Consider the following 15,784-nt stretch of genomic DNA (forward strand, 5'->3'; position numbering starts at 1 on the left):
AGTGAGATGTGTAGAGTAACGTTTATCAAATGAAAAAGGGGGAGTGCAATGTCCTGTCATCTGCAAAACTGTGTATTGGGTTGAGGGGTCAGTTGAATTAGATCACTGATATATATACCAGGAAGAGGGTTGATGAGAGGACAGAACCTTGTGGATCCCCAGCATTAGTTGAATGGTGAGAGGATAAAGAACCATCTATCACCACATATAGTGTGCATCCAGACAGAAAGCTGGCAATCCAACTACAGAAGTCTTGAGACAGACCAAACAATGGCAGCTTGCTTAGTAAGCCCTTGTGCCAGGCCTGGTCAAATGCCTTGAAGATATCAAGTACAACCATTAAAGATTTGCAAAACTTTCCCATGGCATTTGTCCAGAGATGGGTGACATATGTGAGCAGATCTCCTATTGATCGGCAGCGACATAATCCATACTGGTGGTCATTTATTAGGTGGGTACCTTCTAGATAGTGTAGGAGTTGGGAATTGATGATTTTTTCTGCAGATGATTTGATCTGCCTTCCCCACTCTGCAATAGGATCGCCAACTTTCTCACTGGTTGCTCACTACATGTCATGGGGGATGGCTTACTCTCCTGAGATTTCCCCACCAATGCAGGAGTACCCCAGGATTCTGTTCTTTCACCCACTCTCTTCCTCTTGTATATAAACAACCTGCTCTCACAGACTTCCAATCCTATCCATAGCTTTGCTGATGACAGTACACTCCATTCCTGCTTTTCATTCGTCAAACCTGTTAGTGCTCAAGTATTAGAATCCTCAAGATCTGCCACAACCAGGGACCTGAACTCAGATCTCCTAGCTATATCCTAGTAGGGCAAGGACAACCTTGTAAACTTAAATGCCACCAAAACTCAGTTCTGTTTGATTTTTTGCCAGAAAGAGCTTGCATCCTCTCCCCATACCTTCAGTAATACTGAGATATCCAAACACGATCAGATTTCTTCCCCCTGGACCGACTTGCGCCTCCAATCTTTCCTGGCACAACCATTTTTCAACTATAGCTTTTGCAGCTACCAAAAAACTTGGTGTACTTTTTTGCACAAGACACTACTTCACATCTGCACATGTAAACACATGCACCCAGGTTGCAGTGATGATTCTTTTAAGAGGATCTTTAGCTCATACTTTCATGAGAAGAACGGGCTACAGATTGTTCCCAAATGATATCATATTATTAATTATCAGCAAACAGCTTCACCTCCAAAGTCCAAATCTTTGGCTAATTTCTGCAATAGCAATTGGGGGTTGACCTGGATCACCAATGCCTAGAGATATCATGGAAGTTTTTTTTTTTTCATTTCCTTTTCAATTTATATATATATATATACACACACACACACACACACACATACTGGGGGGTATGCCCCCCCCCCCCGGTGCCTACAGTACCCAATCCCCCGAGTTATGGACTGGTAGGCCGGTTCTCCTTGAATTCTGATGACTCGACACTCAGGGTAGCCCGAGTTTCAAAACGTTTCAAAAAACGTGACATAAAAAGGCTTATAATTTTATATATATAGGGTAGATATATATATATGAATCCCACACACTAAAGGTGTAATCTATTATAAATTAGTAACATAGTGGGAATTGATTAGATACTTTACAAACACTGTTATACATATTAACACAAAGCTCCTTTGTGACACTTTAGTCCTCTGATAAGCAGGGCAGTAGTCTCACCAGGAAATGAGATTCATATTCTGCCTAAATACATTTTGTAAACATTTAGTTCAAGGGAACTAACTAAACAGTTCCCTTGAACTCACAAAAAAACCAAACATACCAAATCTGACCAAAGTGCAATATTATCAATTCCTTAGATTCAAAATTTTCTCAAAAAATACTAGCAACCTTCATTTCAATTCTTGTTATCTTTCTCTCTCCTCCACTATCCCATGTATCAAAAAGCCTATGCTTCAACCAATTACTGATCACCCATGAATGCACCTACAAAAGAAAATCACTTCCTCAAGAAACTAATTCTTAAGACAGGTATTCTTTCAGCATAATGCTCACCATAAATAAAACCTACATTCAGATCTATAACCAAAATAAAATACTATGCTTTCCATTCTTTAAACAAATCCTAAACAGCATCCTCAATTCGTTTTGAGGAACAAATTTTAAAACAGTGTTCTTATCCAAGTGCAAGATAAAGAAACCTGAAAATCCAAATAAACCATCACAACAGACTAAGATTACAGCACAGTAGAAGCATCATTTTATTATTATTCCTGATACCTCCAAGGAGTCCAAAGACTCATCGCGGGAGGACACCTACCACTGTCTCTACACTATAGTAGGGAACCAATATAGTTATGAAGCTGTGCACATAGGACTGATCCAAATGCACTTATTTTCTTATTATCCACTAGATACTTCTTTTAAAAATATCAAAAACATAAACACCAAAAACTGATAACAAAACAAACAGAGTTCCAAACACATAATCAAGGATAGATATGTTCTTGAATGTAAGCAGATGAAAACAATTCGTAGTTTGCTCTTTCCATGAGTTAGTGATAATAGAGTTGGTCCCATTCTGTAGTCAACTCTTAAGTTTATAGAATGGGCCACTAACCTGACACTCAGACACTAATTATTATTATTACTACAGCAACCTTCATGGAGTCAGCAGACTCATTATGGGAGGTCCACTCAACCAGTAACATGTCTATCATATCAGAGGTCTAGGGATAATTATTAGCAAAGTTTAATAATTAAATAAGGCAATATTTTGTATTTGTCACCTGTGCATGCTATGCCTTGATAATGATGACTTCTTTTTATGGGCATAGAAAAGAGTCATTCATTGTTGGGATGAATGCTCCAAAATAATGTCTCCCACAATACTGGTAGTGTGAGGCAGCCATAATTATTTGGATTAGGGGACTGTTGTAGAGCTGTGACAGATTCCAAAAATATTCTCTCTCTCTCTGATTCAAATCAACAAGATGCTTCTAGAAACTAAGTTCCAATTAGTTGTAAGTTAATGAAACACAAAGTTTTCAATATTATTTTATCATCATAATTTTGTTTTGAATAGATCACTTTTTTCTTCAGATTTTCACAGTAAGCATCTGCACTTACTGCTGTTAATTGAGGCATCTAGTCAATGAACAAAACACTACATCTGCCTCAAGACAACATACACATGATCAGAATGTCAGCTTTACTTACACAGTGCCAATTTTATTCATACAGGTATCCCTTGCTTAACGCGGTTTTGCTTAACACGGGATTTGATTAACACGCCGAAATCAATTGCAGCAATCCCTTGATATACGTGGCAAGAGTTTTGATTAACGCGCCTTTAACCCTGCGGAGCTCGCAGCTAATCTGACAGATACATGCAAAATGTTTAATATAAATATTCTTATACAATTCAGTGTATAGCTTAGAGATCATGAGTATTCATATGTTACGAATGATATTCCGCACTGTTTTTTGCTGTCAGTCAGTTTGGTTTAACACGTTATGTAAAGGTTTGTGATATTTGACAGTAAATTGTATCTGAGAGATACCGCAACCTCCAATGTCAGTATAGCATGGTTTAGTTGTTGTTTTTTATTCTTTGTTCAATAATTTCTAGATTGTAACTGAAAATAAATAAACCATCATGTATTACTGAAATAGAGAGACAAAGGCTTATTTATCATACATGTCCTCTAGGAGATGTGCTTTACATTATGGAAAATACTAAGGAAAGAGATCTGGAGCTTACTCTACCCGTTACTACAAGTTGCCCATAAGGTTGCTTATGCTTGCATCTGCCGAAACGTTTAGTTTCTATATATTCGGCATGAAACTCGTTTAGTTTCTATATATTCGGCATGAAACTCATGTAGTTTCTATATTCGGCTATGAAATAATGTTGGATTCAATATTAATTTAATTTGTACCATCATGTATTATATTTGCAGTGTTTTTTCTTAATGTTTCATTGCTTGTTTGCCAAGGTCTGGAGATTCATTTTGCTTGTTAACGTAGAATTTATGCCAAAAAGAAAAAATATAAAACTGTTCCAATGACTCTTGATAACGTCTTTTAAAAAAATTGCAGAAAAGAATGAAGATACAAGTATTTATTAAACATTTACTTTGCATTAATTTTTTATCTTTCCTAAAAGAGTACCATATAAAATGAATTATTAATAGAGTAATTGATCATGCACAAATTGTAATTTTTACCATGATTATTAGATTTGATTAACGCGATTTTGATATGCACGGTAACATCAAGGGATTAATTAACCACGTTAATCGACAAATACCTGTATTTTATATTAAATATATATATATATATATATATATATATATATATATTCAGCGCTTTTTTTGGAATGGTATGCAACAGTATGTTTACCAGCACCTCCATTAAACAGTAACATACAAATGCGGTACATTTAGAAATTTGTAACATTCATTCATTTTTATACATTGATAAGATATTTGTTATAACTATTTTTAGAATATTACTTTCATGCTTATATTATTAACACATTTGAGCCAGACTATGTTCTGCATGAATTGCACTTCAAGTAGGACTATATTTTAGTGCTACAATAAAACTTTTACTTTGGTTTGCAACCATGGCAGTATAGTGTTTATTCCAGTTGTTTTTGTTAATTTTATGTCGTTCCCATCCATAAAAGGTTATTAGTAAACCTACAGTACATTTGTACCATGGGTGGGCTAAGATTTTTTTTTTCCATTTCTATCAATTTTATATATATATATATATATATATATATATACACCAGGTGATCCAAAAGTAACAGAAAAAGTAAAAATTCAAAAAGTATACAGTAGAACGATGCAGTTTTCGCAGAAATGCACAGAAAGACATGGGATTTTTTTTAATAACGAAAAATTTTATTATCAGAATAGTTACATTTGCCACCGACAGGTGGCACTTCAGTTGTGTAAGTAGTTTGTGCAATGGTGCAGCACAGTTCGCAATGCAGCTAGGATTACAAATGTTCAATGGGACGGCTGTCATTCATGAGAATGGACGTCAGACATGACACGACACCCTGCACAGCATCGAAGAGGGTTTCAACTGTAATTCCTGTCACATGATGGTAAATAGCTTCTTTCAACATGGCCAATGACGTCAGCCAACCTCTGTACACCTGTGACTTCAAGTAGCCCCATAACCAAAAGTCACAAAGTGTAAGGTCTGGAGATCTTCGCGGCCATTCGTGTGGGAAAGAGCAACCGAGGATATGGTCATCGCCAAATGTTGATCACAGCAGGTGCCGGACAGGACCTGTGATGTGCAGAGGTGCTCCATCCTGCATGAATGTTACACTATGGAGCGCTTGCCTCTCTTGCAAGGACGGAATGATGCTGTCTCTTAAAAGGCTGCATTACCTCACCTGTGGCAGAAACAGTTCAAAATGTACGGCTGTGGACTTCCTCAAAGAAAAAGGGGCCTATAATTAATGACGCACTGAACCCACACCATGCCATCACCATCACCTTTGGTTGATGCAAAGGGGTTTCCACAATCACGTGTGGGTTCTCTCTCGCCCAGATGCAGCAGTTGTGCGCATTTACATTTCCATTAAGCGAAAAGTGCATCTCGTCAGTCCACAGGACATTTGACAGCAAGCCCGCATTGTTTTCCATCTGTTGAAAAGCCCAATTTGCAAAATTCATGTCGTCTCTCAAAATTGGTTGGTTCCTGTACGTATTGGATTTTGTAAGGATACCTCTTGAGGATGATCCTGAGTGATCGCCACACAGTCCCGTATGAAATGTCAGTTCATCTTGAAATTTCATGCGCACTGCATTCCCCACGTGTGGAAGCAGCCGATTCTGTGTCAGTCTCATGTTTGACCTCGTGCACAACTGCAATAGTTTTTTTTGGGTCTCCCGCTTCTTGCACGTGCTTCCAAACTGCCAGTGTCCTCAAACCTTTTCATCATAGCTATCAGTGAGGAACAAGACATCGGTCCCTTTCCACTTCTAATACTCTGCATCGAACGATAGGTGCGCAAAGCCACACTTGCACATTCGGAGTTCTGATAATACAGCTTAACTAAAAGTGCTTTATCTCGTAACGATAACATGCCTCACCGTGGCGGAACGTTTAACTTTAGTAATAAACGTTAAATGCTGAAAGTTTCACTTCAGTATTCACTACATCTGAATTTACGTACCTCACGGTTTAAATAGTGACAGGTAACAGCTCCGGGACCACTACAGCACCACCTGTCGGTGACAAATGTAACTATTCTGGCAATAAAATTTTTCGTTATTAAAAAAAAATCCCATGTCTTTCTGTGCATTTCTGTGAAAACTGCCTCGTACTACTGTCTATACTTTTCGAATTATTGAATTTTTACTTTTTCTGTGACTTTTGAATCACCTGGTATATATATATATATAGTTTTCTTTTTGTTTGTAATTTTTTATTTAATTTTACATAGTCTGGAAACCCTGCTCTAGAGACCAACATTGGAATTTGGAATTTCAAACATAGAACATTAGGTGGGAGATGAATTTCATCTCCCACCTTAAAGATAATCACCAACATCCATGCCACAGTAGGATTTAAACCCACGACCTGTTGGCTGGAGAGCTGGTATGCTAACCACTTGGCCAACCAGGCTGGCACTTGTGCACCAGCGCAATATTTTTCGCACCCTGAATATGATCTTACTGGAGGAAAGCATCTGCTTGAATTTCTTTGCCTTCAAAGATGCACTATGCCAACACTACATACTCTATGGTGTCACTTGAGAAATCTAGGTTTCACAATGTGGTTTAAAAATTCATCATTTGGAATGGTATTGTAACAAAAGTTACAATACCATTCCAAAGAGTTCAGGGCTGCTACCATGCATTATGTTCTGTGATCATCGGCAAGCAATTTTGGCCCCTCTTGCACAAAATTTGTTATACTGTAAGTGTTCCATGATAGTTTTCTGTAGTAAAGAACGAGAAATGTCCAGGAAATGTTTATTTGACTCAGAAATGGTGAATCATCTGTTTTCTCAAATCTTCTTATTCCTAATGCACATCTGTCCTCTCCTCCCTTCACTGAACATTCTACACCACCTTCTCACTCACAGAATTTCCTCCATACACTTCACTAACTTGCCAATAAATTTCCACCTGGAAAATATTTTTGCCATCCAAAAATTTTACACTGACCATATGTAAAAACAAGCAAGATTTTCAATTTTCTTACTAATTTTATGACACAATGGCAAACTTATAAACAAAGGCTGAGAACTAACAACATGTCCATCACGTACTTCTCAACTTCCGCAACATCACTGCCAGGGGCGAATTCTCCATGCTTACTATGCTTGCTGCGCAAGCTCATTAATTGAGAAAGAAGTAATATTTATTTGTTAATACACGCATGCATTTATAAGCATTTTTATTTTTGTAGACAAAAGACGTCTTAAGCTTGCGCAGCAATAATTAAGCTTTGCGTTGTGTATCGAAGGTTGATGCTTGCTCGTCTAGTCAAAGCTACCTTGGCTTGCTCGGTTGTAGGAGCTTCCAGGTCCTCACAGCAGCACTGTGATTTCATGCGTGTGCATAGCCATTCCATGTCGTCTCACTCTGTTGCTTAAACACAGGGCATACACAGTCAATGTAGCTCTAGCCAGTGAGCTTCAGCCAGCCTTTACAAGTGTGCATATCATATTCAAAATTAAGTTACAACCAACCTTTTATGACAATGTTATTGACCAGTTCATAATGAAGAACCGTAGGGTAGAATTTGTTTTCAAGTAGCTAAATTGAAAAAGATAGAATATCATTTGTAAAATAAATGTTGTATTTGTATGATTAAATGTACATAAATTTCTAAATATATAGTTTTAAATGGTCAGTATTCATTATTCTGCTAATCAGACTTCAATCACACCTCTCACTCCCTGAATGATAACAAGAGCAAGCGTGAATTTCAGGACCAGCATTCGCCCCTGTTCACTGCACAGGCATATCCTACTCTTGTAACTTGTGCTGCTGGTATGCACAACTGGAACTTAGTTTCTATACATACCTCATACACCTATATAATAAAAATTATGATGATCCGAAAAAATGGCATGGTCCATAATCCCAAACCAGTTGCAGTATAGATACCAGACATACTTTTGTTCCTTAAGATGGAAGGGCAAACAAGAAGAAATTACAATGGCACTGCAAAGAGATAATGATATTGTGGGAGTCAATAGAGTCCCAGAGATGAATCTATTGACTCCAATGAGGTTACTGAAATAATAATAATAATATGCATTTTTATAGTGATTCTAAACATAATTCTACTTCTAAACAAAACATAAAGCACGTATTTTGAAGGAATGCGCCAGGGAATTGGCATCTCCCTTGACATAATTTTTTAATATGAGTCTTGCACTGGGTCGAGTTCCAAAGAAGTGGGAGTAGGGCAGTGCCGTAACGAGGGCATGGTGAAAGAGGCACCTGCCACAGGCGCAAAACGTAAAAAATAAAAATAAATAAATAGATATAAAAGTCCGCTATTTTATATTGTATTTTTAAATTTCGGCAATACACCGCTTTAGCCACACAATTTCTGCAACACACTGCAATTCATTTTGATGGGGTTAATAGTAAGTATTTAGCATATTGCATTTAGTAAAATTTAACTTGTTACATTTAAATTTTTCAAAATTGTTGTCATTTTTGGGTTGGGGGGCACAAGTTGGATACTTTGGAATAATAATGTACAAGTGGCAGTGACAGCTAAGAGGAAGGCAAAGCAGAAGTGGAATGAGTCAAGAGTGGAACAGGACAGAGAGGTGTACAGAGAGAGAGAAAGCAAGAAGCCAAGAGAGTTGTGGCACAAGCGAAGGCCATGGCATATCAAGATCTGTATGATCAATTAGAAACAAAGAAAGGACAGTGAAAAATTTATCAACTAGCGAAATATAGAAATAAAGCAGCAAAAGACATCTTACATGTGAGGCAGATCAAAGACGCTGAAGGAAGAGTATTATGGAGGGATGTGGACATAAGAAACAGATGGAAAATATACTTTGAAGAGCTGAATGAGGAAAATGCGAGGACTCACAGAGAAGATGGGCACCCTTCTGAGAGGATGGTGCAGAAAATCAGTAGAGTGGAAGTGACGGAGGCCATGAAGAGGATAAGGAATGGAAAATCAGTGGGCCCTGACAGAATTCCAGTGGAGGCATGGAAGGCACTGGGTGAAGAGGGAATTGACCTGCTGTGGGACCTGTTCATGAAAGTTTGTCAACAGGAAAATATACCCGAGGAATGGAGGAAGAGTACTCTTGTCCCCATCTACAAGGGTAAAGAGGATGCACAAGACTGTAAAAATTACAGAGGAATAAAGTTGATGTCCCACACAATGAAAATCCTAGAAAGGGTTCTTGATGGTAGATTGAGGAAGGTGGAGATTGCAAAGGAACAATTTAGCTTCATGCCTGGTAGATCAACAACAGATGCTATCTTTGGGTTACGGCAGATGATGGAAAAGTATCGAGAGAAACAAAGGGAGCTACATCTGGCATTTATTGATCTGGAGAAAGCATATGATAGAGTGCCAAGGCAAGAAGTCTGGAGGTGTCTGAGGGAGAAGAAGGTTCTGGAGAAATATGTCAGGTTGGTGCGGGAAATGTACAGAAATGTGAAGACAAGTGTTTGGACCTGTCTGGGACAGACAGAAAGTTTTCAAGTAAGAGTTGGCTTGCATCAAGGGTCAGCATTAAGTCCGTTTCTGTTTAGTATTGTGATGAAGAGGAGGTGAGAGAAGATGCGCCTTGGACAATGTTGTATGCAGATGACATCTTGCTGTGTGCAGACTCAAGAGAAGAAGCAGGAACTAAACTGGAAAGATGGAGAAAAGTACTGGAAGAGAGAGGTATGAGACTGAGCAGAAGTAAGACAGAGTATATGTGTTGCACAGTGGGTGGCAGACAGGAGACAGTTATGGAGCTGGAAGGAAATGTCATCAGGAAGGTGAGAGACTTTAGATACTTATGTTCAACAGTGGAAGAAGATGGAAGAGCTGAGAAGGAAGTGGGATGCAGGATACAAGCGGGTTGGAGGAACTGGAGGGAGATGGCTGGAGTGTTATGCGATAAGAGGGTGCCGATCAATCTGAAAGGCAAAATCTATAGGACAGTAGTGAGGCCAGCTATGACATATGCTATAGAAACTGTGGCCCTGAGGAAAAATAACATCAGCAGGATGGAAGTAGCAGAAATGAGAATGCTTAGGTGGATGTGCAGTGTGACCACAAAGGATCGTCTGAGAAATGACTATGTCAGGGGAACAATGAAAGTTACGAACTTAGGAGCGAAAATACAGGAGGCAAGGTTGAGATGGTTTGGTCATGTGATGAGGAGGGAGGATGAATATGTGGGAAGAAGGGTCATGCAGATGGATGTGCAAGGAGGGTGGAAGCGTGGGCAGCCAAAGAAAAGATGGAGGGAGCTGGTAGAAGAGGACTTAAGGATGAAGAACTTGGATGTGGTGACAGCCCAAGACAGGAAGGTGTGGAGGAGACTCATTATCACCAGTGACCCCACTTAAGTGGGAGAAGCTGCAGAAGAAGAAGATTTAAATTTTTCAAAATTTTTGTCATTTTTAGGTTGTGGGGCACAAGTTGGATACTTGCCACAGGCGCTTCATACCCTCGTTACTGTACTGGAGAAGAACAAGATTGTGCTGCTTCACAAGGTAGGTGATAGAACTCAAGCATCAAATTATAGGCCTATCTGTGTGTCAGATGTTGTGGTTAAGGTGTTGAAGAGGCTGGGAACCAGCATCCAGAATTGGGTTGACGACAATAGTATTATCTTTGATGGACAGCATGGATTGGCTAAAGGGAGGGAGGTCATGTTTTAGTAATCTACTTACTTATTACAATAAGGTGACAGCTGCATTGGACAGAGGGAAGGGATACACACTAGTATACTTAGATTTTGCAAAGGCTTTTTATAGATTACCACATGATAAGTTTATAGTCAAATAGAGTGGATGGGGTTGGATATTAGATTAGTGCAATGGATTGGAGATTGGCTGCCTGATAGGTATCAGCAAATTGTGTATGGGGAAGAAATATCCCGGAGGAGGAAAGTCACTAATGGTATACCTTAAGGGTCTGTTTTAGGGCCACTGCTGTTTAACCAGTATGTTAATGATATTGGCAAAGATTTGGATGGGGATATTCAGTTGTTTGCAGATGATGCAAAGCTGGGATGAACTATGAGGGGCAGAGCAGATGTTGTGGGTCTTACAAGAAGACTTGAATAGATTGAGTGAATGACCACAGCTGTGGGGATACCAGTTCAATCTTGTAAAATGTAAGGTTTTAAAATTTTGGGAAACAAAGATGGGATGTAGAATTTACACTTGATGGGGATATATTGTTGGAAGTATAGGAAATAAGAGATCTTGGGGTGATGGTGGATAAGGATCTAAAATTTAGAGGACACATTGCCAAAATTGTGAGGACAACAGTACGAATTCTGGGAATGATGCAGAGGACTGACTTGTAGAAGTAAGGAGATTCTTGTTCCACTGTACAAGGCTCTGATTAGGCCACACATGGACTACTGTGCACAGATTTGGTCACCTGGTTTTCAGAAGGATGAAGAGATGTTGGAAAGGGTCCAGAAGTGACTGACTAAGGTAGTTCTGATCTCTAGATTGTCGGAGGAAAGGTTGAGAAGATATTTCACAGATTCTAGAAGATAGAAAAAAGAAGGGTGATATGATAGAGGCCTACAAGTTAGTAAGGGGTTATTATAGGATCAATGTTGAAGAGGACGGTGGGAAATCAGGGGAGAACAAGAGGTTACTGGAAGCTGTGCGAGCAAGGGGAGTGAGAAGCAAGTTTTTTGCATGCAGAGTTGTGAATGATTGAAATGCTTTTTCCTGAGAGAGCAGGTTCTGCAGAGAATTTGAGTGTGCTTAAGGTGCAGTATGATGAGCTGTGTGTATGACAAAACGACCTCCTAGATGAATATTTGACTCCCATGGGATCTTAGGGTAATAATAATAAAATAACAAATAAACTGAAAAGTAAGGAAAAAAATGGTTTTATATATTTTTTTTTATTTATTTATTCCTTTATTGACAGATCATTTGCAAATTGTAAATATTTGTAAGTGGTCTACATATTAACAGTTAGCATACCAAATGCAGTTTCCTAATCAAAGCAGTTGAAATTCACATTAACTGACCTATGATGGAATCAACTAGGCTTACATGAAGCCAAATTATGGCCAGGCCAATGAGTCTAATGAATGATAGTAGCATGGATCGTTGTTGCTGACTATCACCAATACAATCAAGACAACAAGAGGAATATAAAACTGATTGAAGAATAATAAGAAAAATAATTCCAGAAGGGTTACATACAAAGGATTTGGTGGAACTATATCATGAATGCTCTGTCAGCATACATCATACTGGTGTGAATCAGGATGTGAAACATTTTTAAGTGTGGCTACAGGGTCTATAAGTGAAAGAATCAGCGATGCATATTAAGTGTTTAGTGGGCTAAATGCTAATAAGGCTGTATTTTTAGGGAATTTGCAACAGCTTGGCTATGCCCCTTACCTGGTTGTACAATGAGAACTTCATAGCAGAAATGTTTTCTAACAGTGGGAAAAAAGGCAAAATAGTACCACTGCACAAACATAGTTCTAGAACAGAAGTTTCTAATTATAGACCAGGCTATGTGTATCTATAAAATTTCTAATTATAGACCAGGCTATGTGTAATTAAGTTATTGACAAGCCTGGTTAAGAATAAAACACAGGATCTTCATGATGATTAGCATGTCTTGCTACATTTTATGATAAAATACAATTGTTATTCTTTTTTTTTTATGATATGTATTTTATAATAAAGTGATGAATTTGTTGGACTGGAAGAGGAGGGCTCATACAATGTCAGATTCTTGAACAAAAGAATCTGACAGATTTACCATAGAACAAGTACATGTATGAGAGAGAGACGAGTATCAGAATAGTCAGACGAAGAGATCAGTTGTCCAAATAATACCAGCATGTATGGGAGATGTAGTATGTTTGAGGAGAAAGATTACCAGTGGTGTGCTAAAAGGTTCTATACAAGGGTCCTCATTAACTTATTTGATAATGCCATTTCATGTGGAGTAACGTCTTCACTGTTTGCCAATAATACAAAATTGGGATTGTGCTACAAGGAGTAATGCAGACGTAATGTAGATGTAATGAGTAATGTAACTCCCTCCAGGATGATTTAAATAGACTTTTACCTACCTAATGAAGAATGGGGTTGCAGTTTTAAAATTAAAAAGTACAAAATGCTGCATGTTAAAGTGCAGAGTATTAGGCTGTATACTGTACTGAAGGAACTGTACTTCTCACAATGATAATAGATATTGGCCTAGAGTACAGAGTGCCAGTTGCAAGTATCAATCATAATATCATCCTGTATGCTACATTGGCCAGTTTGTTTTGAATGAGGTGGAACCCTGACTTCTGTTGAAAAGCCTTTATACAGATGTTCCTTGCAGTCCTAGACATAGTGTAGTTATTATTGTAATCAGTAAATTTACAAATTGAGGATTGTATCTAAAAATTTAAAAGAAAAAAAAAACTTTTTTTTTCCCCTGAGAAATTGTGACATAACACGGACGGGACGGGGGTGGAATTAATTCAATGTTATACATAAATAACGTTGACATTATTCATAAATTTCAGCATTCCAGAAATACCATTTTTTCAAATAGTATTCAGTTTCACAATTTCGGAATATGAAAAGCAATAGAGAAAGCAAAAAAAAAAAAAAAAGTGACGCACAGAAGAGAACCATCAGTAAACAAAGACAGTATCCTGTCGAAATGCTATTAAATAAACACCACAAAATGACTGCGCCTACTATTAATGCATAACGCAATAATACGTGATTCGCAGATGCAATTTCGTAAAGTCATCATTGTCATCATGGTTTATTTAAAATTTACAAAACAGTCATACCAGAATATATATCCCTTTGTCTGTAGCTACAGCGATTTTGTTATCAGAAGACCAATCCAAACAACATGAATGTAGTAAATTTCCAGGCATATTAAATGTATATATTATTTTATAAGGCTCCATGGTTATATATATATATATATTCCGATGTGGCACCTGTATTACCCTAACTACATCTGTGTATATTGTTTTATATTCTCACCAAACATTAAATCTACGATAAAAACCAATTTGCAACATGACAATATTAAATCACCCTCACTGGCGCTTCAAATCAGCCCTCCGACGAGAAATAAAAATGCACGTAATTCAGCCTGCATAACAAAAAGAAACAAAAAATGCTCGTAATTCAGCCTGGCTGAATTACGTGCATTTTTTGTTTCTTTTTGTTATTTTTATGATTATTTCTAAAATAAAATGCTCATTAGTAGGAAATATTTAAGGAGTGTTAGAAGTTAGCAATATTCAGCTTACTCTCATAGTTGAAAGAATAAATCAAAGAGGAGTTAAATAGGTTAAGGCCTCCATCGTGCAATTGGAAGAAACCGGAGTATTATGCTATTCGATTAGAAAGGACCTGCGTTCGATCCTTGTCGTGAACAGTGGGGATCTTTGTTATAATTATTATTATATACATACCTCCATGTAGTCAAATAACCCATTGCGGGAGATACCACTATAACACACACAGTTCATCATATTGTGCCTTTAGTGTAGCTCAGTATTTGCACTCCTCAGCGCTAAACTGCCTGAAGATGGACTTAAATTCAAGTCTAGTTGACGAATAGAGGAACTTTTTCTCAGAATTTTTTCGACTGGTTCCCGAGTTAATCTATCTCTGGCACGGGCAAGAGAGTTTTTTTCTAGCGGAAAGGTTGTTTTTCGTCCCGTGAACTCAAGAAAATTGACCGTAGAACCTACACTGTTTTAAAATTTTTTGTTAAGGTCAGAGACCATGAAGTGGTGACACTTGTTGAGCCGTTTCTTCACTGCGGGATGCTTAAATTAATGATCGCATTGGGTTAGCTATCTCTAATTGGCTACAAGTGTAAACTGAACTGCCCACTCAGTCTCCAAAACTTAAACAGTGCTAAAACGGCCTTGCCTACTCACTATACGGGAATAAAAAAAAGGCGTTCGCTGATTTTTTTTTAGAAATATATTCACCGTCTCCGCATTCACAACAATCTCTGACAATGCATTCCAATCACCCACCACTCTCCATGCAAAAAAAATCTGTACCTCACCCTTCCTTAGACAGCGTCCATGAATGACCTGTTGTTTTCCCTTTGTTCTTCCACATTTTATGTAAAACATCAGCCACATTAATCTGGTAACACCCCATTAATAACTTATATGGCTCCATCATATTCCCCTATCTTCTTCCTATCTTTATTTTGGCTTTTCATTGAAGATGAGTTAACGATTTCCCAGAAACTCTGATTTTTAATCCCACATGCAGCTAACGCAGAAACTGGTGCACGCGCAATGTATACACAGAACATATTAGCGGTGTGAATGTATGATGGAGTGTACTATAAATGGTGTGTTTAGTAGAGAGAGACGTGATGAGGGGAAATTAGAAGAGCACCATACGTAATTCCAAATCTAGAGAGTTATTTTATTATCTACACAATGAAAGGGAAAATCGTTATGGAAGAATAACTGTAGCGACTGCATATGAGAAAAAAGAGTTTAAATAATGTGTAATCAATTTGCTAGGATACATGATACAGATGGAGAAATGTAAAAATGATATACTGGAAATAAAT

The 15,784-nt window shown here is 37.9% G+C and overlaps 1 protein-coding gene across 4 annotated transcripts in view; it reads right to left on the reverse strand.

The window, feature by feature from the left end:
- The window catches only part of LOC150105280 (general transcription factor 3C polypeptide 4-like), a 267,680-nt gene extending 253,416 nt beyond the window's left edge, over positions 1–14,264 (reverse strand). For all 4 annotated transcript variants that reach the window (XM_090394058.1, XM_090394057.1, XM_090394059.1 and 1 more), the window contains exon 1: positions 14,013–14,264. In XM_090394058.1, coding sequence (XP_090250184.1) covers positions 14,013–14,135 — 123 coding nt within the window. In that variant the 5' untranslated portion in view covers positions 14,136–14,264. The remainder of the gene's footprint in view (positions 1–14,012) is intronic.
- Between the last annotated feature and the right edge of the window lie 1,520 nt (positions 14,265–15,784).

This window comes from Typopeltis vanoorti, chromosome 6 (genome assembly GCF_054136105.1).
Source record: "Typopeltis vanoorti isolate ZY-2024b chromosome 6, IOZ_Tvanoo_1.0, whole genome shotgun sequence".
Lineage (NCBI taxonomy): Eukaryota > Metazoa > Arthropoda > Arachnida > Uropygi > Thelyphonidae > Typopeltis > Typopeltis vanoorti.